Source organism: Peromyscus leucopus, chromosome 1 (assembly GCF_004664715.2).
Source record: "Peromyscus leucopus breed LL Stock chromosome 1, UCI_PerLeu_2.1, whole genome shotgun sequence".
Taxonomy (NCBI): Eukaryota; Metazoa; Chordata; class Mammalia; order Rodentia; family Cricetidae; genus Peromyscus; species Peromyscus leucopus.
Window position 1 is genome coordinate 4,337,311 of NC_051063.1, and position 27,348 is coordinate 4,364,658.

The following is a 27,348-nucleotide window of genomic DNA, read 5'->3' on the forward strand; positions in this document are numbered from 1 at the left end:
TCTCAGACAGGAAACAGTCACTTGCCTCCCTCAAGATGCACATATGGCAGAGCTGGGTTCAACCCCAGGTCTTTGTGGCTATCTATCACAGTATGGCATGGGGACCAGCCGTGAACAGCTTACCTGTCTTACCTAAGGCTTTGACTTGGCCTGTGTTGTGTGGGTTTAGGCCAGAGCCCCACTGCTAAAAGTGACTCATGGGCTGTCCCTCTGCTCTTAAGTGTCCCTCTTTGTAAGGCCATGGATCTCCTCTCCTCCCTTGGGACCCTCATCTACTCCCTCCTCAGCTCAAGGTATTTTATGCATGTCTTCTCTCCCTCCCTGGAGAACAGGTTCTTGGAAGCTCAGGAAAGGAGACAAGAGAGGCCTGAACAGATACTTGTTGAATAAACACAACTGAGCAAACATCGCCATGAGCTGGGCTGCAACAGGACCTCAAGGAAGCCTTCTACCTTGAACCCAGGGCTCTTCTAACATCATCTGTCAATCACTGCCTTGCCCTGAGTCTGAGGGCTGCGGACTCCACACTTGCCTCCCGGGGTGGTGGGGGTGGGGAGCTCAGCTCCACCTGCAGTGGGCACTACATGCTCATCCCAGATCAGTCCCTATAAGCTCTCCTCCCTTGGCCACTGTCACAGGGGATGGAGATGCCCAACAGAATGGATGAATGAAGACCGAGACGCATGGCCCCGTCCCCCAGACACAGGAGCCCAGCTGGGTGTGTTCCAGTAGACACCCTAGCACTCTGCTTTCCATCATCTGGTGATCACTGCCCAGAGAAGAGGAAGGTCTGAGCCCTGACCAGTGCACAGCTTCCTCCCTGCCCCTACCTGGGTGTCCTGATGGGGGTGGAGCCTCTGCAAAAAGCCCCCCTCCTCACAGGGCTCCTCCTTTGACGTCAGGCTACACAACAGCACGGACACAGGGGCAGAGGAACTAGGGAATAAGTGGGTTAATGCAATGGGGTTCCCATCATCTCCCACACAGCCAGTCCCACCCACCATCCTGTGTCGTTCCAGTGAGGCAGGGGCGTATAACCCCTCAGCAGCCCTTCCCCAGGCAGCCTGGGCCCCCCGTGTAGGAAACGTAGGGACCACTCAGCTTTGACTTTTCCGAGGCTCTGGAGGCTTCCTCATGGTTCCCTCCCTCCCCGACACCAGCACTCACTTCATCTGTAGGGTCAGGCTGAGGTGCAGGGGCGTGCTGCTGCTGACAGGGATGTGGTAGGTGAAGTTTCCAAGCCTACAGGGGCAAAGATGGTACCTCAGCAAGGCCACTTTGCCAGCCTCCCCTCTCTCTTCCTCAGCCTCCTTCTGTACAGAAGCCCTGCCCAAACTTGTGGGAAAAGTTCCTCCCCAAGGGGCCACGATCTGAGCATCCAAAATCCTTGGACTCATGGTACCTGAGGGGCCCTCTTAGGAGTGGCAGGAGGGAGCCCAGCCTACCTGCAGGCATCCTCTGGCACACAATACTGGGAAGTAATAGGCATGGAATTCTCCAGCAGCTGGATGGAGGTCAGGGATGGCACTGGGTCTGTAAGAAGAGAGGCTGTTGGGCAGTGAGGGAGGGGACAGGGTAGAATTATAAATGACAGCCACTGGGACTTCCACTCACACCTCAGTGAGAGCAGGAAGTCTTCTTCCCAGGCCCTCACAACAGGATCACACCACACCCTTTTCCCAGCTGCTCTAGAACCAGCTCGTTCCTATGAGCCTGAGGTCTGCCTCCTTCACAGAACCAAGTCACCCAGAAGCAGGTAGAGAGGTCTTTCCTGGACCAGCAATGTACAGGAACGCATTCTCAGGCCTCTGCTCTTGGCCACACACATTTCTTCCCAGCCCGGGGTTCGGCAGGGGCCACCCTGGCAGCCAGAAACCAGCCATGGAAGGGCAGGAGAGCCGTACATAACTGGGGCTGCCTCCAGCATGGGGTCCTCGTTGAGCAAACCCGCTTCCGAGGAGTCACAAGCAGCGGGGAGTTGAGGATGTGTGTGCATTTCAATGTCTCGGGCTTGCTGCTGCCTAGTCCTCTACCCCAGAAGTGGGAAGCTGTGGTCACTGGCCTCTGAACATTTGCTTGACCTGGTACATTTTCAGTCTTTGAGGCCTAAACCCAAGGTCTCTAGCAGCACCCACAACACCCTGTGAAGCCACCTGATACAGACACGATGGCTTTCCTCATAGGCAACCCCCAGATGTCTTTCAAGGATGGCTCAATGTCACCTCCTTAGGGAAGCCTTCTCTGGTTGCTTCCCTCCTTGGTCACCCTAGAGTAAGCTCCCTCCCTACTCCTGGGGACCCATCACTTTGAGGTGTTTTCACCTCTGCACACTCAGGTAGAGCCATGCGTGTCTCCCCACCCTTGGGGTTGCCCCACCACTTTGAACATCTGTCTCTGCACAGCCCACAGTGTCTAGGTTTCTGTTTGCTAAGCCACAAAGTCAAAGTGAGGAAGCCCACATCTCAGTGTAGAGACACTGGTTAAGGCTGCTCGAAGCCCAGAGAATACACACAAGTCAGCCTGAAAGAACACTTTGGTGCTAAAGAGTTCTACCTTGGTTAAAACCAAAGATTTGAGGCTGAGGTCCTAGTACCTCATCCTCTCCACCCTGGCATAGAGACAGAATGAACATGATCTGGAATTTGGCAAAGTGGAGACATAATTTTAGCTGGCCTGATGATGGGCTATATGACCCTTCACCTAAGTCTCCAGTTCCTCATTGGAACCATGGCAACAGTGCCTTCCTCTTTTTGTCCGAGACAGGGTCTCTCATTAGCTGGAACTTCATCAAATAGGCTAGGCTAGCTGTCCAGCGGGGTCCAGGGATCTGCCGGTCTCTGCCTCCATCTTGCTATCCCTGGGATTACAAGTGTGTGCCACCACACCGGGTATGTTCTAGGGATCGAACTTTGGACTTTATGCGTTCAAAGCAAGTACTTTGCCTCCTGGGCCATCGCTCCATCCAAGTTGCGAGGACTAAATGACATGATCGGCATGAGGCTTCTGGCCTGATCCCTAGTGTCTGCTGACTGACAGTTCTGTGCCCAGGCAGCCTTGTGGCTGGGCCGGCTATGAAGAGTTGAGAGGGGCAAGTACCTAGCTGGCCCTGGGTCTGAGCAAGTTGGTCAGGGCTTGGGCTGGGGTGAGGGGCTCCTCTGCGGGCACGACTGTGGAGACCGAAGCTGGGGATGTTCTTGCCCTTGCCCTGCCCTCCAGGAAAGGGGACCACAGGACTGGCTAGAGGGTCCAGGCTTTTGGAGTGCTTGGAATAGCCGATGCCATTAGCTGAAATGCCCCAGGATTTGGCTCTGATGTTGGTGACTGGCAGCGGGGCCATCTGGCTGGGGCCTATAGACAGAAGCAAAGATAAGCTGAGAAAAGGAGAACCAGCTGCCTCCTGTCCTGGGCTTCTGTGAACCCTCTTGTGTTTCCTGGTTCCCTTGGGGGTCATGACCCCTCCCCCAACCTCCAATCCAGGAATCCCTCCCACTTTCCCTCTGGGGCCTTTCTCTCTGGATGCAAATAATACCAAACATCCCTGCCCACCCTGGTCCTGCCCCTAAAACATCCATACCTGAGTGATTGGGGCTGGGGCTGGGGCTGGGGCTGGGCCTGGGGCTTGGAGCAGGGGTAGCCGTGGGGCCAAGGCTAGGATCTGTAACAGGACTGGAGGTGGGAATGGAGCAGCAGACGACAGGGCAGGACTGGCTGGAGCACAGGTCCAAGGTGCGGAGAGCTGGACCTGAGGCTGAATTGGTAACTGAGGAAGCCAGAAGCTCTATGAGCTGGAGGAGGACACTGGAGCCCCACACCCAGCCACCTGCCCCACCTCATCCCTCCAGACACGCACCCAGCAGCAAAGAGGGCTGTGTGCTTGGCATGCCAGTGGTCATAGAGGACTGTCGGAGCTGCGTGGTTCCAAAGCTCTGGCTGGACCTGCTAACGAAGGGCAGGCTGGGTTCAGAGGCACAGGGAGAGCCCGAGGTCAGGGGGCAGAAGGGCTGGGAGTCCCAGAGAAGCAGGGGTGGGCAGGAGGTGGTGGAGAGGGAATGTGGAGCAGAAGCAGGAAGGAGGTAGCAGGAGCCAGAGGAGGGAGGGGTGCTTGGTCGGACACATACCATGGGCACATGGCCTCACTCCCCCCAGGATGCTGGGGCCGGAGCAGGGCCAGGAGACAGGAAGTGGACACGGCAAGAGAGCTAAGAGACAACGGAGAGACCAGGAGGGGGACAGGCACAGGGGAGGAGAGAGAAAAGGCACAGTCAGAGGTAGCCCCAGGAGCTGGGGCGTGACAGTGACAGACAGAGCCCAAGGTCCTGCTCCGGCCCTCCTTCCCGGCACTCCTTCTTCCTCCAAGTGTTCTCCAGATGGACTGACTACCTGAAGGAGTACTGAGCAGGCCAGAGAGGACCTGCAGAGAGCACCCACTAAACAGGAGACCTCCCCTCCCACCCCAACAGGCTCTGGCAGACTATAAGCCTAAGGCTGGACCCCGTTAGAGAGAGATGCCTCTGACCCAGGCCACCCTCCATTCGTCCCACCTGGCCAGAGAGCTTAGCAGCGGCCCGATCTCTAGGGACATACCCATCAGCATCCACCAGGTCCTCTTCGGAGCGCAGGCTCAGCACATACAGTGTGGACATGGACACCACGCTGGGAGCCACAGAAAAGGGTCACTGTCCGAACGCAAGCCACCACCCAACACTGTCTCTCTATGGCTGACTCTGTGGTCTTCCCAGGGGATGTCTGCAAATAGCCCTTCCCAGACCCCGGGGGAGGAGACAGACTGGGCAGCCCACCTTCCCCAACCCCAGCTGCCTGATTCCCAGTCCGTGGTCCTCCCCAGCTCCAGGGCCCGGACCCAGGCACATCTGACCCACTGGGGTAGACAGCTCTCTCTGGCAGCCTCCCCAGAATGTGAGAGACAAGTCACCTGAAGGCCATGACCACCACCAGAGCAATGATAGTTCCCTGCAGGAAGCGCTGACTGATGCAGGCCTGGTCTGGGACCACTGGTGATGACTGGCGACCAAGAGGAGAGAACACAGCAGAAGATGGTGGACTTAGGAGCCCCCCTTCCTGGCCCGGTCTCCCCACCACCACTCTCCACGGTCAAAGGGAAAGGAAGCAGGAAGGGCCAGAAGGGCCTCAAGGTCAAGAGCGGAGAGGGCAGGGGCTAGAGCTGGAGTCGACGGGGTTGGAATGGCGCCAGCTGGAAGGGGGAGGCCGTGGAGATAAGGACGCCCTGGCCCTATGAGCCTCCCAACCCTGCACAGCCTCACCTTACTGGCCACCTTAGGGGGCCTCTTCTTGTGGGGGACGCTGCCTGCCCGGCTAAACTGGCTCCCTGCATGGCTGCAGGAAGAGGACGAGGGGTCAGGATGCTTCCCAGAGGAGGTCTCTCCTGCCCCCCAACCTCACCCAGCACCCCTACCTGAAAGCGCCAGAGCTGCCAGTTGACTTGAGGCTGTCCAGGCGACGCAGTTTGGCCAGCTTGTGGCTCCAGCGCTCCAGCTCATCAATGCGGGTCTCCAGGTTGTCTGTCAGTTTGCATAACTCCTTCACAGCTCCCACATTCTCCATGAAGATTCGCTCCTGCCGCGGGCAACAACAGCCTTGAGGACACCAGCAGCAGCCCAAGAAGTGCCCAAGCTGTGGGCTGGACGGGGGCAGGAGCAGAATTGCCACTCTCCACGGCCAACAGAGGCCCTAGGAATATCCCTGCCTGGAAGTGGCCTCGGCTCCAGCCAAGCCCTGGTTCACACAGCACGTCTTTTGTCCCCTGCCTGGGCTGAACAGCCTTGCCTCTCTCAAGCCACAGCTCCAGCCCTTGGATCTGCTCCCTCAGGCAGGTAAAATGTGTCATCTGTCTGTTTCTGTACACAAGGTTCATGACACTAAGTGCAGATATTCCCTTCAGAATAAACCATACCTTCGAGTCTTGAGACAACTACGTGACACACTGAGCTATCCTCTTTTAACTGGTGGGGGCCGGGGGAGCGCAACCTCAGTGGGTTGCGCTGTACCAGACAGCCTCCAGTGCCCAACTTGTCCTTCCATCTTGAATACTGGCCCCCTTCCTGTGTGGTGGGGAAGGGACTCTGGAGGTACTAGGAGGAAAGTTCTTCCTCCCTCTGCCAGCCAGTGCCCCCAGCTGGCTAACCCCTCTGTCCCAGAGCTTCATCCAGTCCCCCATAACTGACCTTGTTTACTACCAGGAAGTTCTCTATGGTTTTCCCGTTGGCAAAGACTACATCTCCTGTGTCCTTCACAGCCTCAGGCAAGATCTCCTTCACTTCCTGTGCGATGACACCTGGGGACAAGCCAAGGGTGTGTTGTGTGACTGGGGGTCCTGCCCATAGCTGCTCATAGCTTTCTGGAGAAGTACCTGAGAGCTGAGTTTTGAGGAACCCTGGAGCAGGGGCTCCCTTGGACAACTGTTCACAGCCTAGAAGTTCCCAGGCTCAGGATGTGAGATTTATGGGGAAGGTAGGATCCTAGCAGTGTCTTAGGGGGAGGAGGTGGGGTTCTGAGAGGATGCAAAGTCTCTGAATGCTGTGTGACAAAGATTTCAGGCCAGGTGACGTTTAGGATGATGATTCCAGGGGCAGGGATCCAAAGACTTGGGAGGCATGATAGTCCAGTAGCAGATGGGTCAATATTTCAGAGGGTGGGACTCCAAAGATCAATGCAGGGGCTTCTGGGAACAGGCTCCAAGAGACAGGACAGACTGGTCAGGACTTGAGGACACAGGTGCATCTCTACCTGTCTCTGGGGCAGTGGCCTCAATGCCTGCGCTGGCAGCAAACTCAGGCTTGTATCTGTAGTGCACCAGCCGCATCCGCGAGATCCGCTTCAGCTGCTCAGTGGTGTCCACCTGCCAGGGGATAGAGCCCATGCTGAAGCCTCCTCCCCTCCTCCACAGCAGGCCTCAGGGACAGCTGGATGGCAGCCTGCGGGCTGCAGTGTGGAAGGGAGACTCTGGTACAGGGGTACAGAGTCAGCCTCCCCACCCCTACCCTGGCATCCTTCCCACTGGTCCTCCTCATCACCCACAGCACTGCCCCTCACCTATGGCCTCAACCCTACCTCCTGTACATGCTCCTTGGCCCGCAAATCTGAAGGGTGCATGAGAGATCCCATGACCTTGACATTGCCATGTACAACCAGGGCCTCATCTGGCCGGTCTGTGTTGATGCCCACACGGCCATGGTGGAAGACGGTGTCTGGCAGCTGTGCCCGTTGCCACAGAACGTCACTGTCGCTCTCAAACTGGCCTGGGTTAGAGGCCTACGGCAAGTTGGATCTGGATCAGTCTTGGTTAGGGGGAACTTCAGGGCCCTGAGAAAAGGGGAAACCCCAGGAACACCCTTCCTAGTCAAGTCTCCTTGCCCCACCATGTTCAATCAACTGCCCTGTCCATTGTGACAGCATTGAGTCACTTGTGGGACCCAGGAGACTACTAGGTGTGAGCCACCTTCATGTTTTACAGTGAAAAGGACCCGGCGGCCTAGATAGGGTCACAAAGCCCAAGGGCACACAACCAGTGCCCAACAAGAGCTGCACATCAACCCAACCCCATCCCATAGTATTTTCTTGATGCCATTTCTTCCAGCTCAAGGGAGGTCTTGCCCCTGGCGGGAGATGACTCTCACCCGCACAATGATGCGCTCTGAGATCTGGGCTGCCAGTGTGTAGTTCTGGTTCTGTGCATGTGCCTGGAGGGCCACCACCAGCATGAAATACCTGGGATACACCGGGGACTCAGTAACACTCAGGGGTGCCTGGGCACATAGCCTAACTCTATCATCACACCCCAGGAGGTGGAGTTATCCCAGAATCCCAGAAGAGAAACAGGAGCCTCCACTAGGGGGCAAAATTCCTTTCTGGGTCCACCACTAGGAGCCCCAGAACTGTTTTTGAACTCAAACATCCGTCTTCTGAGCCTGAGTCCCGAAATCTGCCAAATATTTTGAACCTCAGGTTCCTCCTCTGAGAAACAGGCCGTTGTGAACCCTGTCCCTGGCTTGCTCCATGGAGGCCCCTATCTGACGCGTTGCTCGGAAGGGAGAGGCGCACGTGGCCAGGCCGGCTTGCTCACCTCTGGTCAGGGTTGGGCTTGCCCTTCTTCCGCATGTTGTTGGCGGTGGTCTCGCTGAAATGCAGCCGCCCCACGGTCACCTTTGTGACCTGCTCAGGGGGAAGATTGACCCTGCAGAGGATGAGCAGATGATGCCCAGGGGGCAGAAAAGGAGGCTTCCAGGAGCCGTGCAGCAGAGAGACCGCAGGCAAAGAACACCGTGCGTGCCTGCCCGTCTCCCTGGCCAGGTCTAAGATGGGCCCTTGCAGGCACCCCCCCCCCCCACTCACACACACACAGGACTGGACACTCACGTGACAGGGTTGAAGGGCCTCTTGCTTCTGTCCGACTGTGACTGCTCAATGTTGATAGACTGGTTCAGGGCCTCTAGCTGGAGAGGAATGGGCCCAGGGCACCTCAGGACAAGGTCCCCCTCCTGGCCTTTTCCTCCTTCCTCCCCTCGCCCTGGTCTGCAGCGGAATTCTGCCTCCACTTCACTTCCTCACAAACTCAGGGGCCTCCCCATCCACACGCCACACTCCCACGCCATTTCGATGACACACGGAGCCTTCATGTCAGCTCACAGTTCATCCCTTCCCCTACTTCCGTGTGGTGCTGTATGGTCACCTCCACGATGCCAACACGATGTCACCCCCGAGTTATCTGACTCCCTAACTTCTCCGTGCACACCCATGTGTTTCCCAGTTAGTCTTATGACCCATACCCATACCTGCACACTCTTCTCGCCTGCAGCCGGCCCCCTCACACACACACACACACACACACACACACACACACACACACACACACCGCATCTCAGTCACTCTCACATACCCATAGCCTCTCAGAAACAGTGGCTGAACCATGCCAACATGCCAGGCCCAGCCTGTGACAGAATCAGACACACCTTGTCTTGTCCCCAGGGAGCTCATGGGCTCCAGGAGTCGTGCTATGGAACCCCTCAGTCACAAAGGGCCTCGGGGGAGGTTTCCCAGAGGGGCAACAGGATGGCATCTGCCAAGAGGACTGGGATGGGACCGGGATGGGACTTCAGGAGGGCATCTCACGGGGTGCAAGTGTGGGACCCAGCACACACGGGGATGGATTTCTGAGGCCCTGTGGGCACAGCTTAGAAGACAGTGGGAAGACTCTGGAGTCCTGGGAAGGAAGGGGTACACTGCAACCACATGTGCCATGGGGATTGGGGCCAGAGTAGAAGCTGATTGATATTCAGACATGGGATGGGGATGACTCAAGCCAAAGGAGAGGCCGGGGGTGTGGAGGTAAGGGCTACTCCAGAGCCTCCAAACAGAGCCAAGTGTACGACAAGCTGAGCTTAGGAGGGTCCCTAGATATCAGGCTTGAGTAGCCGGGACCCTGAGGTGGAGCAGGGGAGAGGGACAAGTGGCAGGAGAGCTGAGGCATCCGTTAGAGGGCCAGGGGATGGGTCTTGGCTTGGAGGTGAAGCCTTGAGGTCTGGGGTGGGGAGTTAGGCAAGGCCTAAGGGAGATGGTGAGGTCCGAGCAGCCCCACATCTAGGTGGCTGGCACTCGAAGAGGCGGAGGTGGAGGGCAGCCATGAGATACAGCTCTGGGGGATCTCCTCATCGCTTGTGTCTTGGGGCTCCCTGGTGGCCCTGCTGCTCCCCCTTCCCAGCCAGACCCCAAACCTGCCTTCACTCCATGCAGCTTCAGGTAGAAGCAGTCCAGAGGCTTGAGCCCCTCTGGCGTCTTCACATACTTGGGCTCACCCAGCATGCCGATGTACACTGTCACCTGGAAGTGGTTCTTCTTCTGGCACACAAAAGCGTCGTCACCCACCGAAAAGTTGAAGCCCTTGTCGGCGTCCACCCGGTAGGTGAGCATAGGCCTAGAGGCGGGGAGGGGGACGGGGGCAAGACTCACCAAAGTCCCCCAAGCTACACATGGAATAGTGCTTCCCCTACAGGCCCTGTTCCAACACCATTACTTATCCTGTGTCCTCCAAAATCCCTCAAACCACCAAGGAGTCCAGTCCCATTCTCGCCTGGAAACTAAAGCCCCCAAAAGGAGCTGCACAGGTTTTTTGTTACATGCCCGGGGCCACCCACCGTTCTATGCTGGGATGAAGGAAGCAAGCCAAGGCTCTAAAGGCCCACCAGAAGTGAGGGGACACTAGAGGAAGGCCTTGGCCACCCTTCAGCACACTTAACCATTTTCCACACATTGCCTTGAAACCCCCTCCCTTGTGGGAGATGGGATGAGAGGGGCTGCATCTGCAGAGTTTCACTGTGTCTGACAGCTGGTTGCTATGGAAACGGTGGAACCAGGAGCCAGCTCTGCCTTGGGCCCACCCTGACCCACCCTGGCCCACCCCCTTGCTCAAGGCCCCCGGTGCCCTCATTCTGACTCCCACAAGGAGGGGAGTACTTCTGGTTTCTGACCTCCCCCTCAGGAACAACTGAAACTTGCCATCTGTGGCTGAGACAGTGTCTGGAGCCTTTAGGGCACCTCCAGGGCAGTAAAGAGAACACTTATTGACTTAGGACTTGACTCATCCTCCCCTGAAGTACCCCGCTGGACACCCACAGAAAGCTGGACAGGGAGAATGCCTCTTCACTCATGAGCAAGTTCCAAGGGAGGGTCTGGTCTCACCCTTTCTTCCCTTACAGGGCTCACCCATCTGTCTGACCTAAGAAAATACCAGAAAGTACCTGGGCCACACTGGGGACCTCTGCTGCTAGCTCTCTGGCCTTGGGGCCTAGATGGGGAGATAGCAAAGTGTCTAAGGAGTATGGAAATGTGAATAGAGGGATTTCTCTCCAGGCCATGGGGACCGGACCCCATTAACATCATCTAGATCACTTCAGTGACCATCACAACTGGGCATCGCACCCTACCCAGCCCTGGGAGCTACAGGATAGAAATCCCACAGCTCAGGACGCTTGTCTCAGCCACTGTCCTGACAGGAGGGCCCCAATCTTCTTGCCCCTGCTTGGCTAAGTTGGAAGTACATTGAGGGGCGTCATCCTCTGACGCACCCACTGGCCTTTGAGGGGAGGAAGGAGGGTGGTCCCCACTGGGCTCTTGGCCTGGGGCCTGGGAAGCTAGATCCGTGTGGTGTTGAGGAAGAAACAGGAACGCCCTGGGCAGCCGCACCCCCAGCCTCCCCTTCCCCTCCTCTCTCCGCAAGGAGGGGGCAGCTGTAAGGGCCCAGCTTCTGTGAAGCCTCTTGCTGCTACCTTCCGGGAATGTGGGAGGAGAGCCTGGAGGAGGGGCCAGGAGGCCTGCCTCCGCCCACTTCTTCCTGACTTGGCTCCCATGGCCCCTCCCTGGTAGATACCACTACCTTTAGAGGGACCTGGGCTGACCAGAGGCCCTGGGCCTGATTCTTCCCTGAGCTCGTTGGCTCTTCTGTCAAATGGGATTCTTTTAATACCCCGAGCACTCGCAGGCCCTGACTTAGGTCCTAAGCTGTGCCAAGACCAGGTGGCTTAGGTGGCGCAGGTCACTCACAGCTCCTTGTAGTTGGCGTCATACAGGGTTGCCCACTTGTTCTGCTGATGCGGCTGCCACTTGATGGACTGGTAATTGGGGTCCAGGTAGGAGCCACTGAGGCTGTCGCTGTCCTGCAGGAGGCCTGATGGGGGGGAACGCTAGGTCGGATCCAAGTCCAGGGCTCCCTCTCCCCAGCTGCAACCAACGGCCAGTCAGTCACCTACCTGGGGAGGGTGCACCTGGTGGGTGCCAAGGTGGAGTCTGGACTCGGGCAATGCTGAGGGGCAAGGAGCTGGTGCCGGGTGAGAGTGGGCCCTGGGGAGGCCATGGTGGCGATGGGGCCCTGGCGGGGTGCGGGGGCAGGGCTGTCACAGTCCCAGGTTCCTGCTTGATCATTCCGTTCAACATTTGGGCATTGAGGGTGTTGGGGGGCGATTCGGAGTGCTTCCTCTTCTTGGAGGGGTGTGGAGGGAGCCTGGGAAGCAAAGGTGAGTGCCATGGGGGCCGTCTCTCCCTCCCTAAGCCTTCTCCTGTGCAGTGCCCACCGCTCTCCCCTAGGCACCATTTCAGCAGGCAATGCCCAGCCAGGGAGACACTTCCTACAGGAAGCCCTCAGGTGCCTTCTCAGTACCCTAGCCTGCCACTCAGTGCTCCCATTCTCTGTCTTTGCTACCGTCTTACCCCTACCCTGATGGAATCCAGGAGGGCAGGGGTGGGTGCCTCCACAGAGCATCTGTGTCACACAGAGCATAGATGTATCTCAGAACCTGAGATAAGCCGGGGGGGGGGGGGGGGGGGGGCGGGCGACGCTCGCCTTTAATCCCAGCACTCAGGAGGCAGAGGCAGGGGGATCTCTGTGAGTTCGACGCCAGCCTGGTCTGCAGAGCGAGATTCAGCACAGGCACCAAAACTACACAGAGAAACCCTGTCTTGAAAAAAACAATAAAATGAAAGAAAAGAAACCCGAGGATTTCAGTAAGTGGGCAAAAAGGCATTGGGGTCTGGATTAAGAATTCAGTTCTAGTTTCACGTCTTGGCTCTGCCTTTTCCTAGTCCACGACCTGGGAAAACTATTTTCTTTTCTTAGAACCTCAGTTTACCCATCTGTGAATGGGGTAGCTGTCACTAATCAGCTATGGCGGTAGGCCCTCTAGGCATCGCTCCTGTAGGGCCTCTGTTTTTCCCTAGGGTAGCCCTGTCCCCCCTGCTCTCGATGCCCTGGCTCCCACCCCACCTTCCTGCCGCCCCACCTTCCTGCCAAGGAGACTCTAAGCAAGCCCTTACTCAGCTCCGTGCTGCTGCAGCAGCTGGTGTAGCACCTGAGTCTGCTGGCTGTGGTGGAGTTCGGGGGGCACCAGACCCGGCCCCATGGCGGCATAGGGGGGTACAGGGGGCTCAGCCTTCATGTAGAGGTCCCGCTGGATGACAGGGTAGTGAGGTGGGGGTGGCGGGGTGGCGGGGGGCCTGGCAAGTGGGCTGGAGGCGGGGGCGGGTGCTCCAGTCGGGAAGGAACTCCCACGTGGCACAGAGTCTCCGGGGTGATGGTGCGCAGAAGATGGGGGTCTGAGGAAGAGAGGGGAACAGGAGTCAGAGACCCACCTCACCCATCCTCCCTAGGCACGACCTCTTGCTTCCGTGCCCTCCCGAGCCAGGCCAGAGGCTGGGTGGGGAGACTGGAAAGCCAGCTACTAGAGCTTGGGCAGAGAAGTCGGACTCTGTGCAGGGGAGGCGCCCCATCCTAGCCAGCTCTCTCCCCTAGGCTGTCCAGGCCAAGCCCCTCTGGGGATCCCCAGGCTCTAACTCCTTTGAAGCCCGAAGAAAGAGTCTCCGGGAGACCCCAGCCCAGTCCCCCACCCAGCCTCCTCCCTCCCGTTCCAGGGGCCAGCCCCCACCCACCCCCCACCCCCAGCCCGAGGGGGCTGCAGCTCCCTTTGTTCCTCAGGAAGCATTCCAGGGATGTTTTGGTAGGATAAACAGAACTCTTGACCCCTCTTCAGTCTGCCCACGATCATTCTACTCTTGGCCACATGGGGGCCCACTGTGCGCCCTCAGCGCCCTGGAAAGGTGGGCCCGGCAGGCGCCTTCCTCTGCGGTCCACTTACCGCCAAAGGGCGCGTCCATGATGGCGCAGGGGGCCAGACGGTGGCATCACCGGCGGGGACACTTGCTCTGAGGCAGGACCAGGCTCCCCACCCGCCCATGGGCGAACAATAGCCAGCGCCGAGGAGTATTTGACCAGCGATAATCTGGCCCGTTGGGCAGCCGCTGGCCCCCTCCCTCCCTCCTCCCTCTTTCCTTGATAAGGGCCGCACCAACCACTTGCCCAAACCCAGAGGGGGGAGGGCGGCGCTGCCCGCTGGACTCACCGTTCACCTGCTGAGGGGAGTAGGCCTCAGAGCCTGAGTCTGGGGGCGAGTCTGGCAGTGTGCTGCAGGGGGCCGGAGGAGGGAGACTGTTGGGCCAGCAGTTGAACCCCCAGACCCGACCAACCCTCAAGCCTGGCAGCTCCTCTGGTGGGCAGGGTTGCCAAGATTCCCCCCCCCCCCACCACCACCACATCTTCGCCAGAGACTGAGGCCATTGAGATCTCCTCACAGATACCCCAGGGTATCTCTGCTCAACTATCCTAAAGCCCTGGAAGGATCCATGGCTTAATTGTGGGTGAAGGACTTTGGGATCCTGCCCCGGATCTCCAAACCTAATAATGGTTATCTGTGGCTCAGTGGCCAGGTCTCTCTCTGATGGTGGTACAGGGATTGAAGGATCCCCCTCCTCTGAATGAGGGGACAAGCCTCCACCTCCCTTCAGCACCCACTGAAGCCTCCAGCTTCCTGGAAATCCTTGGACCTGGGGGCCGGGTCTGAGGTGGTTCAGTGGGTCACCAGGAGTTGCCTTGCCATAGGCAGGTGTGAGCCGGGGTGTGAACTGGGCAGGGAGCCAGCTTTTCTGGGCCTAGGCTTTTTTTTTTTTTTTTCCTTGCAAGTTTTATTTTATCAGTGGTTCAGGCGAAAGAACAAACTCAAGCCCAGAGGTCAACATGTCCTGTGCAAACCATGTACTCGCCCAGAGAGAGGGAGACTGCAGCTGCCCAGGGATCCGACTTGGCTTTTAGTCATCTCTTAACCCCACATCTGGAGAGACTCTCCTCCACCATGCTCAGGGACCACCAGAAAGGCTCAGGGTCTGACTGTAGAGTCTTACTGCATCCCTGGACATCCCATGCCTGTTTCCCACCCCCCCACCCCCACTTGTGGAGGCCTCATTACATCTCTGAAATCAGTTCAAGAATAAAGATCCTGAATCTGATGCAGTCAGATTCAGTACCCCAAGTTACTCAGGAGGCTTGAGAACAGAGGATCACAAGTTCAAGGCCTGCCAGGGCTACAGAATTAGTTTAAGGCCAACTTGGACAACTTAGTGAGACCCTGTCTCAAAAAGTGAAAGAGGGGGCCCAGGATGTAGCTCAGTGGTTGAGCACTTGCCTGGCATGCATGAAGAGCTCCTGAGTTCAAAACCAAGAACCTCAAATAAAAAAAAGTGGACCCCAAAACAACGGTCCTAAGGATAACATGGGACAGTAGCAGCCCGTGTGCTGACCCAGCTCTGTCCCAAGTCCACCTTCCATCTGGCCCCCGTTCCTCCTAACAGTGTCTCTCCCGCCCTCTGGTCCCTGACATCAAATGTCCCAGCTCACAGGAGCCTGTGTTCTTTCATGGTCTCACTTGTTATTTCCTGTTTGGGGGTGTGTTCTTTCATTTTTACAGTGCTGGAGAGGGCATCCAGGGCCTTGCACACACTAGAGAGTACTCTACCACTGGGCCGCACCCTCAGCCCTGTGGAATATCGATGCCTCCATCACCACCCACTATGGGGCACATGTCTGTCTTGTTTATTGCTTTGAACAAAGCCTAGACCAGGATGCCATGTGACTCTGAACCAGCTCTGCAGGGGCCACCTAGAGCTGGTTGGGGGGGGGGGGGCCAAGGAGCTCACTTGGGCCTGCTAAACCCTAGCTCTCTCCCCTCCACATCAGGCAGCTTAGACTTACAGACATCCTCAAGCAACTAAGGTTTGTCCCTGGCACTGGGTGCCTGGCCTCCACTACAGTCACCCTAAGCCAGGTCCTCAGGAGTCTCTGTTGACCATGTGTCAAATATATCGACCCAGTACTTCCTCCTTCCTCTCTGCTTTCCTCCACTTGGTTTCCACCATGAATGTGGGGCTCATGCAGAGGTCATGGGTCACCAAGCCCAGAAGCTGACGAATGGGAGGACTGGGCTGGTGCCAGGCTGCTGGGCACTGCATCCTCTATGCCCCTGTAGTCTTCTACCTAAAGACAAGACCTCTGCCCTGCCTCACTGTGGTCTGTGGAGAGCCTGGTGGACATGTCCCCTTGAGCATGCTCTGGAGCAGAGGTTTTCAATTTGTGGGTCATGACATATCATATATTCTGCATATCAGATATTCTGCATATCAGATATTTACATTACAATTCATAACAGTAACAAAATCACAGTTGTGAAGTAGCAATGAAAATAATTTTATGGTTGGGGGTCACCACAACATGAGGAACTGTATTAAAGGGTCGCAGCATTAGGAAGGTTGAGAACCACAGGGTCTGGAGGCTGGCTGGGCCATAGCTGCAGGTGGTCAAAGCCAGGCACAGGGTAGGACCTGGGTCAGGACACCAGTGCAGTCAGTCACAGAGAGATGGGGAAGGCTGGCAAGGCCAAGTTCCCCTCAGGATGTAACTGATCTTGGTTCCACAAGGTAAGAGGCCACTCACTGGTAACTCTCGGGGACACAGAAAATGTCAGCTAAATGCTCCATAGGTAGATGGGGCATGGGAGCGTGCTTGGGTGTCCTGTGGGTGAGCATACGCATGCTTGGGTTCCTGTGAGTGTTGACTGGGGTCCTGGGTCTTTCCGATTCTGTTCCAACATTGCTTTGGATTTTTCTAGCACTACCATCCATCCTCAGTGTTCTCACTGAGTGTGGCTGTTCATGGCCTCAGAAAAAAGCACATAAGTCTCCTGATACCCTGGTGTTACCCCTATTGGAACCCACCCATAGGGAGCCTGTTATTTAAACCCTACCCACTGTGAGTTCACAGGCCAACATCGGCCACTGTGACAGTGGCCGCTGTGCCCCTGCATCCTGTCCCCACCCACTCCCTGCCCCCACTCACCCTGGGGCATAGGGAGGCTTGGGCTCTGCCTTGATGGGAGGCCCAGAGCCCCCCAGGTAGGGCTTGGGGGCGGTGCCCATGCCGTTGTTGTTGTTGCAGTTGAGTGGGGCGCCGTAGGTCGGGGGTGGGAGGGGGCCATGGCGCCCGGGGGATGGTCCACTCCCAGGGGGGCTCAGATGGTGGAGCCCGCTGGAGCCAGGAATGGCTGGTGGCCCGTGGGGGAAGGAGGCTGTGCTGGCTGGTGCAGAGATGTCAGGGAAGCAGCTGTGGGAAGGGAGGAGGCTCAGCCCCCAGGGCCCCAGGCCTGAGGGGAAGTGCCATCCCCTCCCGCAGGGGACTGCCCAGAGGTCTCAGCTGAGGTGACTCACAGGTCAGAGGCATCCTCCTTGCCAATGTACTCCTCCAGGATACTGGTGTCTATATTGGAGGGCTCCAGGGCACCGCTGATGTCATGGCCTGAAAAGCAGAGGCAGCTGGATTGGAGACAGCTCGCTGAAGACCCTAGGCCTAGGGCCCACCAGTCCTCCTCAGACTAGGCTCTCTGAAACATACGACCCGGCTACTCTCTATGCACGGTCTTTCACTGTCCACCCCTGAGGCCCCTCCAAAAATAACGCTTGCCCACAACCCTTAAGGATTTCCCAGGAGATCAACAGCCCAATGTGTAGGGTTGGGGACATAGAAGTCACTCTTGTCCTTCCACATCCTTTCTCTGGCTATATGACAGGACCATCTCCCTCCCTCTCATCTAAACCTCTATCTTACAGCGTGCTCTGAGGAGCAAGCCAGACCCTGTACTTCCAGGAGACGCAGCCTTGAGCATGTGGAGGCATGATGAGGTCTGGCTGGGCAAAACACACATCCTGGGGCCCAGGAACTCAAGGACCCACGGCACCCCAGACCCCAGCTTCAGGGAGAGTTGGAGACCAAGATCAGTAGTGCCATCGAGGCCCGTCTCTGGTGGCTAGGCCCACTACCTCGATGTTGGAAGTGGGGAGCACAGCCCGAGTCTCCAGAGGAGACAGGATGAGAGGCACGGTCTGTCCTGGCCACACTCAGGGAGGGACAGTGGCCAGAGCTCTGCTCCTCTACCCTCCACCGGCTTGCCTGCCTGCTCTCCTCCCCTGGCCTCGGCCCTACAAAGGAGAAGGACAAAGACATGCAGTCCAGAGCTCCTGGGCATGGCAAGGAAGGAGAGAGGTGGTGATGGCCTTTCCTCTCCCAGGGTCACCTTGTGGGGCGAGGAGGGGGGCAGCCAAAGGGAGGAGCGATAAGGGGGCTGACGTGAGAGATGCGTCAACCTCGATAACAGTGGACACCCCACCCACACCGAAGATTCGGGCTGGCCGGCTCCCCTGAGGCAGGAACGACCCTCTAGAGCAGTGGTTCTCAACCTGTGGGTTGCAACCCGAGGCGGCTGAATGACCCTTTCACAGGGGCTGCCTATCAGATATTTACACTATGATTCATAACAGCAGAAAAATTACAGTTATGAAGCAGCAACAAAAAAACTTCATGGTGTGGGGGGGTGTCACCACAACATGAGGAGCTGTATTAAAGGGTCGCAGCGTTAGGAAGGTTGAGAACCACTGCTCTGGAGCCTCATGTCCTGGGTTGGCATCTTGAGTTTCTCCTCTGGGGAGTCCTGGGAACAGGGCTCAGGCTGCTCAGGACAAACCCCCACCCAACTCAGCCTGCTGTGTGACCTAAAGGAGGTCATGCTCTCTCTGGGCCTTGGTAGCCTTAGGAAGATGGGGAGTGAACAGCTGTTTCTTGGAGCTGGTGTGGTAACTGTAGAGCTGTAACGATACGGATCCAAAAGTGCAGTATACACAGTGGGAGCCCTGCAGATGGCGGGGAGGGGGGGGGGCTGTCTTCACCTCCTGAACCCAGCACCCTAGGGTCTCTGAGCCCCCAGCCCAGGCCCCTCCCTGGCCCCAGCAGGCATTTGAAGAATGCTGAGCCCCGCTTAGGTGATTAATGAATTAATGAGCATGAGTGGTTAAGCCTTCCTAGGAGTCACACGCTGCCGCCTGCGACAGGCCAGGGCCCCTTGCTGACCCCCCACCCAGGCTCCCCCCGGCTGTGAACAGAGGGCACCCACCCACCATGCATAGCTAGTGCCGACCATGCCCCGTGGGGCTGCACACGGCCAGGCTCTCCTGCCCAAGTCCCAACTCCACCTCACTCATTTCTGGTAGCCACGGCTCCCAATCACTGAGTGCCTACTGTGTGCCACGTTCATCACCGAGTTTACTAGAGCTGAGGCGTCCTGCCAGCTTCACAGGTACGGTGTCACTAAATCCTAGCAACCCCTCGGGAACAACGAGGGAGGTGGCACTGTTGGTCACGGCAGCTCATTAGGAAGTGCCCACCGGTCCTGAACTCACGCTGTGCTGACCACAAGGAGGGAGGCTCACCCTCTCTGGTCCGGCACTATTCACGTACTTACACACTGCATTTTACCCCCAGTCACTCCCATGAACTCGGTGTTACTACCTCCGTCTGTCTCCATTGTTCAGAAAAGTCACCCCTCACCCCCAATGCCGCCGCACGGCAAAATGAGCCACTCTGACCCCAGGGAGAAAGGTGTAGCTGATGTTTTTGTGTCTTCTCCCAGCCTGGTCCCTGCCCCACAGCACTGCTGCTGACGGATCTCTGAAGGAGGGAGGAGAGCCTAGAGCCCCACCCCACCCCCCTCTGCCCCAGCTGCTGAAGCTGCAGGTTTTTGAGACTGAACTTGGCACCTTGGGTGAATGATGGGCTGACGCGGTCATGGGCTGCTGTTTATAACCATCCTAGCCCCTCCTCCTGGGCCCCTCCTCCCCTGGCCAGGAGCACTCCTAATCGCCCCTAATCCTCCCGTCCACCTCCCCCAGGGGGATGGGGGCCTCAGGCCCAGGCATCCTGGGAGACCCTAACAAGAACCAGATGTGGCTAGGGGAGGAGGGACCCTCTCGTGCCAGGGTCCGGGAGGACCGAGGTGGGAGGAGGAGGCTGATGGCAGAGTGAGGTGGGTCTTGGGCTCTGGAGGGGGAGAAGCTGAGGCCTCCTGAGGCATGCAGGATCCCCCTACTTCCTTCTCCCTACAAGCCTTGTCTTCTCCCCACACTGCCCAGACACCACGCAAGGGTCCCAGTCTAGCTAGTAATCAACAGATCTCTATTGGCATAGAGGCTTGTGGAAGCCCAGGGATCTTGAGGCTGGAACAGGGCCCCCCAAGGCCCCACGTCCAGAAAGTGGTACCCCAATGTCACCCAGTCAGTATCCGTCCTCCTCCTCCTCAAAACCTGCCAACAAATTCGCCCAGCAAATGAAACCCAGAACCCCTCGGCTGTCCAAAGCCTAGCACTGGCTGCCTTCCTCTTGCCCCTCAGCCTCCTCCTCTGAGCCACTCTCTAGAGCCCAGCTTCTGCTTCCTTCATGCCAGGGACAAACACATCACCCACAGGCCTTTGCGTATGCTGTTGTCTCCACCAGAGAAAGCCAACTTCCGCTCCTTTGTAGGTTTTTATTGTCCAAAATCCCAGCCCAAGTGGCCTCCACGACTCTTCCTGTTGCCCCTCTTCTCCTTTCATGTCAGGCTGTCTACCTGCTCCCCCAGCTGGCTCACACCGCCCTGGAGAAGGGGAGTGAGCGCCCACAATCTGACTTCCACATTCCAAAGAACATCTCTCCCATGAGGTCGCTGCCCTCCATGGTACAGGGGAAGAGATTGAGGCCAAGTGTGAGTATCTTGCCTATAGTTCCAGGGCAGGAACTAGGCTATGGCTCCTGTGTGTCTCTGCAAGGTAAGAATCCCAGTATACAGCCGGGCGGTGGTGATGCTCGCCTTTAATCCCAACACTTGGCAGGTAGATCTCTGTGAGTTCAAGGCTAGCCTGGTCTATAGAGCTAGTTCCAGGACAGCCAGGACTACACAGAGAAACCCTGTCTCCAAAAACCAAATTCCCCTTCCCCCTAAAAAGGATTCCCAGTATACAGCAGGCAAGACTAATAGCCACAGAATGAATGAATGAACCAGATGATGAGCCAGGGACCTTGGACAGGCCATGTAGGACCCGGAGGCCAGGGTTAGACCCGGCCTCTCCATGTTCCACATTGTCCTGCAGAGCCTCCACACCAATTAGGCCCTTTATTACCTGCTTGAAACAAGAGCCAGACCCAGATGCCATTTCTTCCCAGGCAGCCCAGGGTCCAGGCTGTGGGAAAATAGCCTTTCTCCTTTCTCCTCCTCCTTTTAAGACTACTCATCTAGGCACAAGGGAACCAGAACACCCAAGCCAGGTGCAGGAGGCGAGCAGGCAGGGGCCCAGGTGGTCCCTCCACCCTGGACCCTCCCTGTCCCCCTTCTCATGCCTCCCCCCCACCAGCTGTGGCTGCTGGCTGAGTCTTGGCCATTGTCCTGGGGGGTGGGGAGGGTGGGGACACAACACAGTGGGAGTCTTGTGCCCTGCCTACCCCCTCCCCTGCCCCGTCAATGGAACACTTGTCAATTCATGCCTCAAACATGGCGGAAATCCCGTCAGCCACGTGGCCATGGGCAGGGTGGGCTGATCTGAACTTCAGGGTAGCCAGGGCACCAGGGCTCAAGACTGAGTGTCAACCTCAGGTGTCTGAATCTGAGGGTACCCTGACTCCAGCAGTGGCTCTGGTCAGATGCTTCCTACCTTGGTATCCTTGTGGTTCTCTGAGGGGACTGGCTACCAGCGTGGGTCTCAGCTCAACTGCAGAGTGACTTCCTGACCCCTCTGAGCCTCCTTCTCCACCAAGTGTACATGGGTGGTCAGGCACCCCAGAAAGCTATCCTTCAGTCAACATAGCCGCTCTGCTCCTCACTTTCAAGTGTCCCTACTCCGTTCCTGCCCTCCTGCCTGTGACTATGTAGTTCAGCTTTACTGGTGCCTTCGAACTTTCCCGTACCTTTGGGCTTCTGAGAGCCCCTAAGTCCCTCCAGGTATGTGACCAGTACTATACTGCTTCTCCAGCACACCCCAGGAGGGGTGCCTTCTGTGCCTTCCTCCCAGCCTGCCCAGGCAGTCGCTCCCCAGCCACCTAGCCGCAGAGGACCCCCGTGCCATGGCCCGTCTCCCAGTGTGAACTGAGCTACAAGCTCCAGTCAGTCCACACAGAGGCAAGGCACAGTGGGTTGTCACAGTCCTTGGACCTGGACTTTCTATCTTCATTAATACCCAGAACTGCTTGCCGGCTCAGATCAAGCTTCCAGTTGAGACTGGAGCCTTCTCGATCAGATGCCTGCAGCTCGGACACTTGGTTGCAAAAGCAGCTCATCGCACTGATGCATCCGATTTTCAGTCAGTTCTGGCCCAGCAGCCACACCTGACAGCAATGCAGTTCTAAGTCCTAGCAAATCCTTAAGCCTAAATCACAGCTGTTGGTGTTCCCCACACCTCCCCACCAGAGGGAAGGGGCGCCATAGACTGCCTGCAGCGACGTTTGAACCTCAGCACCAAATAACCGGGTGTGATGGAACATGCCTGTAAATCGAACACTCAGAAGGAGAGGCAAGAGAATGGTAAGTTTAGGGTCATGCCCAGGTACACACTAGGTTCAAGCCTGAGCTACATGAGACCCTATATCAAAGAAGGAGGGCCGGCTGGATGAACTTGTCAATTGACTTCGTCCCTTAGAACGTCAAGTGCATGTGGCAGGGGGCATATGTTTGTTTCGTCTCTGAAGCGAGGCACTGTGAGGGCTTGAAGAAGCCTTCCTGAACAAAGGAAGGGGCCCACGGAGAACATGCAGGTGTGTGCTGCAGATCTCCTCTTGGAGTTGTACCCCTAGGGCACGCTGGTGTGTTAACACAAATCAACAGGAGTATTTGATGGAGAGCCAAGTTCTCCATGCGGCAAGATCCTCCCACGGTATGTGTGGCAGGTCCACCCTGGTTCTTGTGAAAAAGGTTCAAAGGTACTGGGTGGGGCTCTCTTTGCCCCTGGAGTTAGAGCCTTGTGCCCCCAAAGTGAAGTGCAAGTCTCTGGGAACAGCGTGGGTTTCCCCAGAACTGACTACAGATTGGCTGGCTTCAGGAGCATCCTGGTGCTGAGTTCAGATTGTGTTATTCTGAGCATAAGGTGATGGCTGTGTGGGAACTAGGGGATGATGTAGCTGCAGCCCAGGGGTAGCTGAGATTCTGAATCTCCTGGAAGAGCCGAGTCCCTGAAGGCAGGCTGGGGCTGGGGTGGGGGCACTTCTCTTTTTGGTACAGAATTGGGAGAGAACTCAGGCAACTGTGGCTTGGACTTAAGGATTCGGTGGGATGGTTTGTGCTCTGTGCATGCCAGATAAGCATTCTACCAGCTGAGCTGCATCCCCCAGACTTTTCAGTGTAGTTTCATGGGTGCCAGGCGGTAATGAGAAAGCCTGTGAGGCCCAAGCCTGTTGGCCCAAGTTTACATTTCCACATACCTCCAAGGCATGCCTCAAGTGCAGCATGCACACAAAGAAGCCTGGCCTACAGCAGGCCCCACTACCACGCTCCCAAGACGGTTTCAAATTCCTGGGTCAGGGTCCCCCAGCACAAGCTTCTCCCACTTTCTTTGCTCCTATTCTCTCCCCACAGTCCAAAGTCAGACCCTTCCTCCAGCTGCAGCTGGAGGCAGAGAGGACTGAGCAAAGTCCCCCAGAACCATCCTCATTCGGAGGGCGGTTTAGAGGCCGCAAACCCTGCATAGAGAGGCAAAGGGAAGGCAGGACACCGGGGACAAGGACAGGTCAAGCATCCTATAAGCCAGCAGGGGCTCTGGAGCCAACTGTGCCCCACCCAGGCGCTTTCCTCTTCTGCCCCCCTCACTTTTCTTGCTCCCCCTGGGTACTCTCTGGGTCTCCCTGCTCACTCTCTGTAGCCTTGACCATGTGAGTGAGGGCCGTGTGGTCCAGGAAGGCTGAATGGACATCATCTATCATGGCGACCAGCAGGTCAGGCCTCTCAGTATGCAGTGAGATCCTCTTCCCTAGCTACCCTAGGAGAGCTCCAACTGTGGTCCAGAATCCCATTCCGGTTTCTGCGGCTGCCCTGTGTGAGCATGGCACCTCACCTTCAGCTCCTTCCTCTTGGAAAAGGGGTCTTACAAGCTACCCCCACCCCCCTGCCCGCTGTGTTGAAATCTGCATGAAGAACATCTTCAGAGCGCTCTAGCCCAAACACCCCACAGGCAAAGATCAAGTTCCTCTCTGTTCCACAGAACAGGTTCCTCATCTCCGAGACTGAGGAGGAGACACACTCGGTCCTGTCACACCAGACAAAGCAAAGCCAGGCCTATCACAGTACAGTGGCCTGCACACAGAATCCACTCAGAAGATTACGACCGCCCTCCTCTTGGAGTAAGGTTCTCAGAGAGGGTGAAGGTCTCTCTCAAAGCACATAGCACCTGCTGAACCCAAGTCTAAGGCATCAACCTACTGCATGAGTGGGTCAACCACTCTGAGGATGGGCACACGCCATCTATCCCAGGCCACGCAAAGGGGCTGTGGGAGCCCATGGGATGTTAGTTAAATAGGGCTGCTATACAGTCGCCAGGGCACTATCCCCAGCCCTTCCCAGGCACTATCTCACACAACCCCACAGAAGCTCTGGGAGGTGACCACTCACTAGTCCAGCTGTGCTGCCTTCTCAAAGCTGAGACAATAGAGCCCAGCCAGCTGCAGTGACAAACCCAAGAGGAGGGTCATATGGATAACAGGGCTAGCTGCAGCCCCCGCTGCCCACTAGTGAGTACACTGTCCCCGTCCGTCCCTGATCAATGGGCCACCCACACCCAGTGGGAATGGCTGGCGACCTTGAGCTGGGAGAGGAGCCATGCCAACTGAGGGAAACTGAGGTGCAGAGGAGTGCCTGAGGCCTAGGCTGTGAGGAGGAGGAGGAAGGGAAGGCAGGCTGCCTACTCAGGGCGGGGCCACCCCAGTTAATAATCCAGTTAATGATTTCTGCTTTGTCCTTATCAGGGAGGGCAAAGTCCAAAGGCAACAGCCAATCAGCAGCCTAGCTTGGTGGTTACCCAGCAGCCTCTCCTGCCAGGGCCCCCGGAGATGTAACCCTTTGGCAGCTGTCTGGGTAGGTCTCCCAGGGACATGCCATTCTACCCAGAGTGGTCTGTCCCCAAACAGCCTTCTTGGCTCTGCCTAAGACCTCAAGGGGTACTCTGCTCAGCACCTCCAGACTGAGGAAAGGCCTAGGACCAAGGGGCTGGTAACCAACTCTCCTGACCCCTGATAAGACCCCAGCCACTCCCAGAGAGTGGCTTTCCATGACACATCCCCACCCAAGGTTCCTGTTACATATAGAGGATCGATTGATCATGGTCTTTATTGGCAGGGAGCACTTCCTGCCTGCCCTGTGTTGTGTGTCTCTGTGATAGGTGTGGGGACATAGGGATGAGTCAGACCCCCTCTATTGTCTCTCCCCTCCTACCTGGCTCAGGGCCTGAAGGGTGGGCCCAGACATCAGCTCACTACAGACTGGGGCTGGGATGTAAGTCTTGAGTGGGGCTGGGGTGGGCTCCAGGTGGGCCCAGGAGGCCTCTTGTCTCTTCCCCAGGAAATAGAATCGGAGGGATTAAGGAAAGTTGGCATCTGGTGTTTCCCTGCCCACCTGCTTCTGGGTGTATCACCAATGACAGATGACACAGGCCATAGAGCCACCCCCATCTCACAGCCCAGCTAGCAGATGATGGGTGGTGTCGTCCCTCCTGAGTTACCAGGTGGCCTCCACCTGAGACTCCTGCCCTCTGGAGAGGATGCAAGGATGTTGTCCCACCTGGTTGCCCTTTCCACAAGGCCTTGCTGGCCGAGGAAAAAGCTGGGGACTAAAGTCAGCCTAGACTATCCAGCTAACCTTGTCTCTCAGAACCTCAGTTTTGGCCCATGGGAAATGGGTTCGTTCTGGCTTTCCCTCTGTCCCTCCGCCCACCCAGCACTCTGCAGTCTACTTTGTTCATCCCATCAGAGACCATGAGTGTGTGTTTGTTGGATGTCTAAAAATGATCCCATTAGAAGCTCCTACTCTGGTCCAACTGACTTACCCTAGCGAGAAAACAAGCCAGAGAGGAGAGCATCAGTTCAGGCTCACCTTGGGGTTCAGAAAAGGTGAGACTCAGGCCTCCTCCTCCAGCCCTGGAGGCTCCAGAGGCCAGCCCCGGCCCCCAACCTTTCAGTGGCCTGTTCAAAATCTGCTGGAGACCCAATTCCCTTCAGTATCCAAACCACCCGGCCCCACCATAAAACTGATCTGGGGACACTAGCCTGGCAACTTGAGTCCCTCTAACATCAGCACCGGCACTGCCTCCTCCCAGAACCTTCTCTTCATACCAAAGTGTCCCTCCTTCCCAGGATTGGGACCGAAGGTTCATAAGAGCTGAGGTGACCATGGAGCCCTCTGCCACTGACTCCTATGTTCCAGGGGAGGAAAAAGATCCCAGAGATGTCAAAGGCTCTGCCGAGGGTCACACAGCTCTTAGTGACCCGGCATGAATCAGCCCTTAGAGGTCTTGGTCAAGTCTTTTGAACATGGTCCTACTCCATCCCTGACCTGGCTCTGAGATGTCAGGGCCCCCACCAATCAGGTGAAGAGAAATGCCTCATCCCCTATACCCAGTTACCTGCTGGGAGCCAATGCATCCTGCCCGGACGGTCCACTCTCTACAGGCCTTGTGCCCTCCACTCTGAACTGCTGCTGGTGCCTATCTCCAGGGGATTAACTGGGCAGTCACGGGGACCCAGCTGTACCAGCCTCGAGGGGGACGCTCTGTCCCAGCCTCCCACCAAAGGCCCAAAGCGCCTTAGCCCCCAGCCTTACTACCTGCCCAGAGCAGGGCAGGATATGGCCCTATGTGCTGAGCTAGTGGGAGCCATGGCAGGAGAAGGGACTCTTCGAGACTGCCCCTTCAGCGAGGGCTGTCTGTCTCCCAGCCCAGAACCCAAACCATGGAGATCTCTGCCCACTATCCAGAGGGAATGACTGAGGCCATGTGGGAATCTGGATGAGGACTCAAAGGTCCCCCATTTGAGTGTGAGAGCACACACACACACACACACACACACACACACACACACACACACACGGTCACCAGGAGCTAAAAATGACACATCAGCATCCATAAAACAAGGCTTTACACTTCCCCGATGGGTCTCACTCACTGTGAGCACACCACAGCTCTGTGCTTGCTCCCTCAGGCCCCTTCACCTCACAATGAGAACCTCCATCTCACCACCCAATGCATTCCCTGCCAAAGCCTTCCCCTCTCGGACAGCCGAAGAGGACTTGAACCAGGTGCCCACCCACCCTGCCCCTATTCCCAGGCTCTGGGAGACTTCTGAAGCCTAGCCCTCCTGAGCAGGCCCCACACCCCGCCTGCTCCCCACAGACATTCTTGAGTCTCCTCTTATCTCTCTGGAGGGAGCAGCAGAGCCTCCCTGCCAGGCGGCCGCATGGCTAAGCTGTGGCGTCAGCCTCCCACCCCCCTCCCCAGGCCAGGAGGGAAAGTTTGGCTCAGAAGTGAGGAGCCCAGGCCAATTAGTCCCGCCCCTGTGCCCAGAGTCCAGGTGGGGGTAGGAGGGGGGGGGAGGAAGCTTAGGGATACCTTCAG

General features: G+C 57.1%; 1 protein-coding gene across 1 annotated transcript in view; it reads right to left on the minus strand.

Annotated features, from left to right (window-relative positions):
* Window positions 1–27,348, minus strand: part of Myrf (myelin regulatory factor) — a 31,999-nt gene that overhangs the window by 2,743 nt on the left and 1,908 nt on the right. Inside the window, 25 exon segments of the mRNA XM_028884281.2 lie at window positions 831–936; window positions 1,168–1,242; window positions 1,446–1,548; window positions 3,097–3,348; window positions 3,575–3,760; window positions 3,851–3,936; window positions 4,119–4,199; window positions 4,585–4,653; window positions 4,934–5,022; window positions 5,283–5,355; window positions 5,435–5,595; window positions 6,204–6,313; window positions 6,766–6,877; window positions 7,090–7,290; window positions 7,656–7,746; window positions 8,102–8,212; window positions 8,395–8,471; window positions 9,754–9,949; window positions 11,575–11,698; window positions 11,781–12,031; window positions 12,841–13,009; window positions 13,012–13,119; window positions 13,923–13,984; window positions 16,745–17,008; window positions 17,113–17,200. Of these exon segments, the coding sequence (XP_028740114.1) occupies window positions 831–936; window positions 1,168–1,242; window positions 1,446–1,548; window positions 3,097–3,348; window positions 3,575–3,760; window positions 3,851–3,936; window positions 4,119–4,199; window positions 4,585–4,653; window positions 4,934–5,022; window positions 5,283–5,355; window positions 5,435–5,595; window positions 6,204–6,313; window positions 6,766–6,877; window positions 7,090–7,290; window positions 7,656–7,746; window positions 8,102–8,212; window positions 8,395–8,471; window positions 9,754–9,949; window positions 11,575–11,698; window positions 11,781–12,031; window positions 12,841–13,009; window positions 13,012–13,119; window positions 13,923–13,984; window positions 16,745–17,008; window positions 17,113–17,200 (3,245 nt within the window).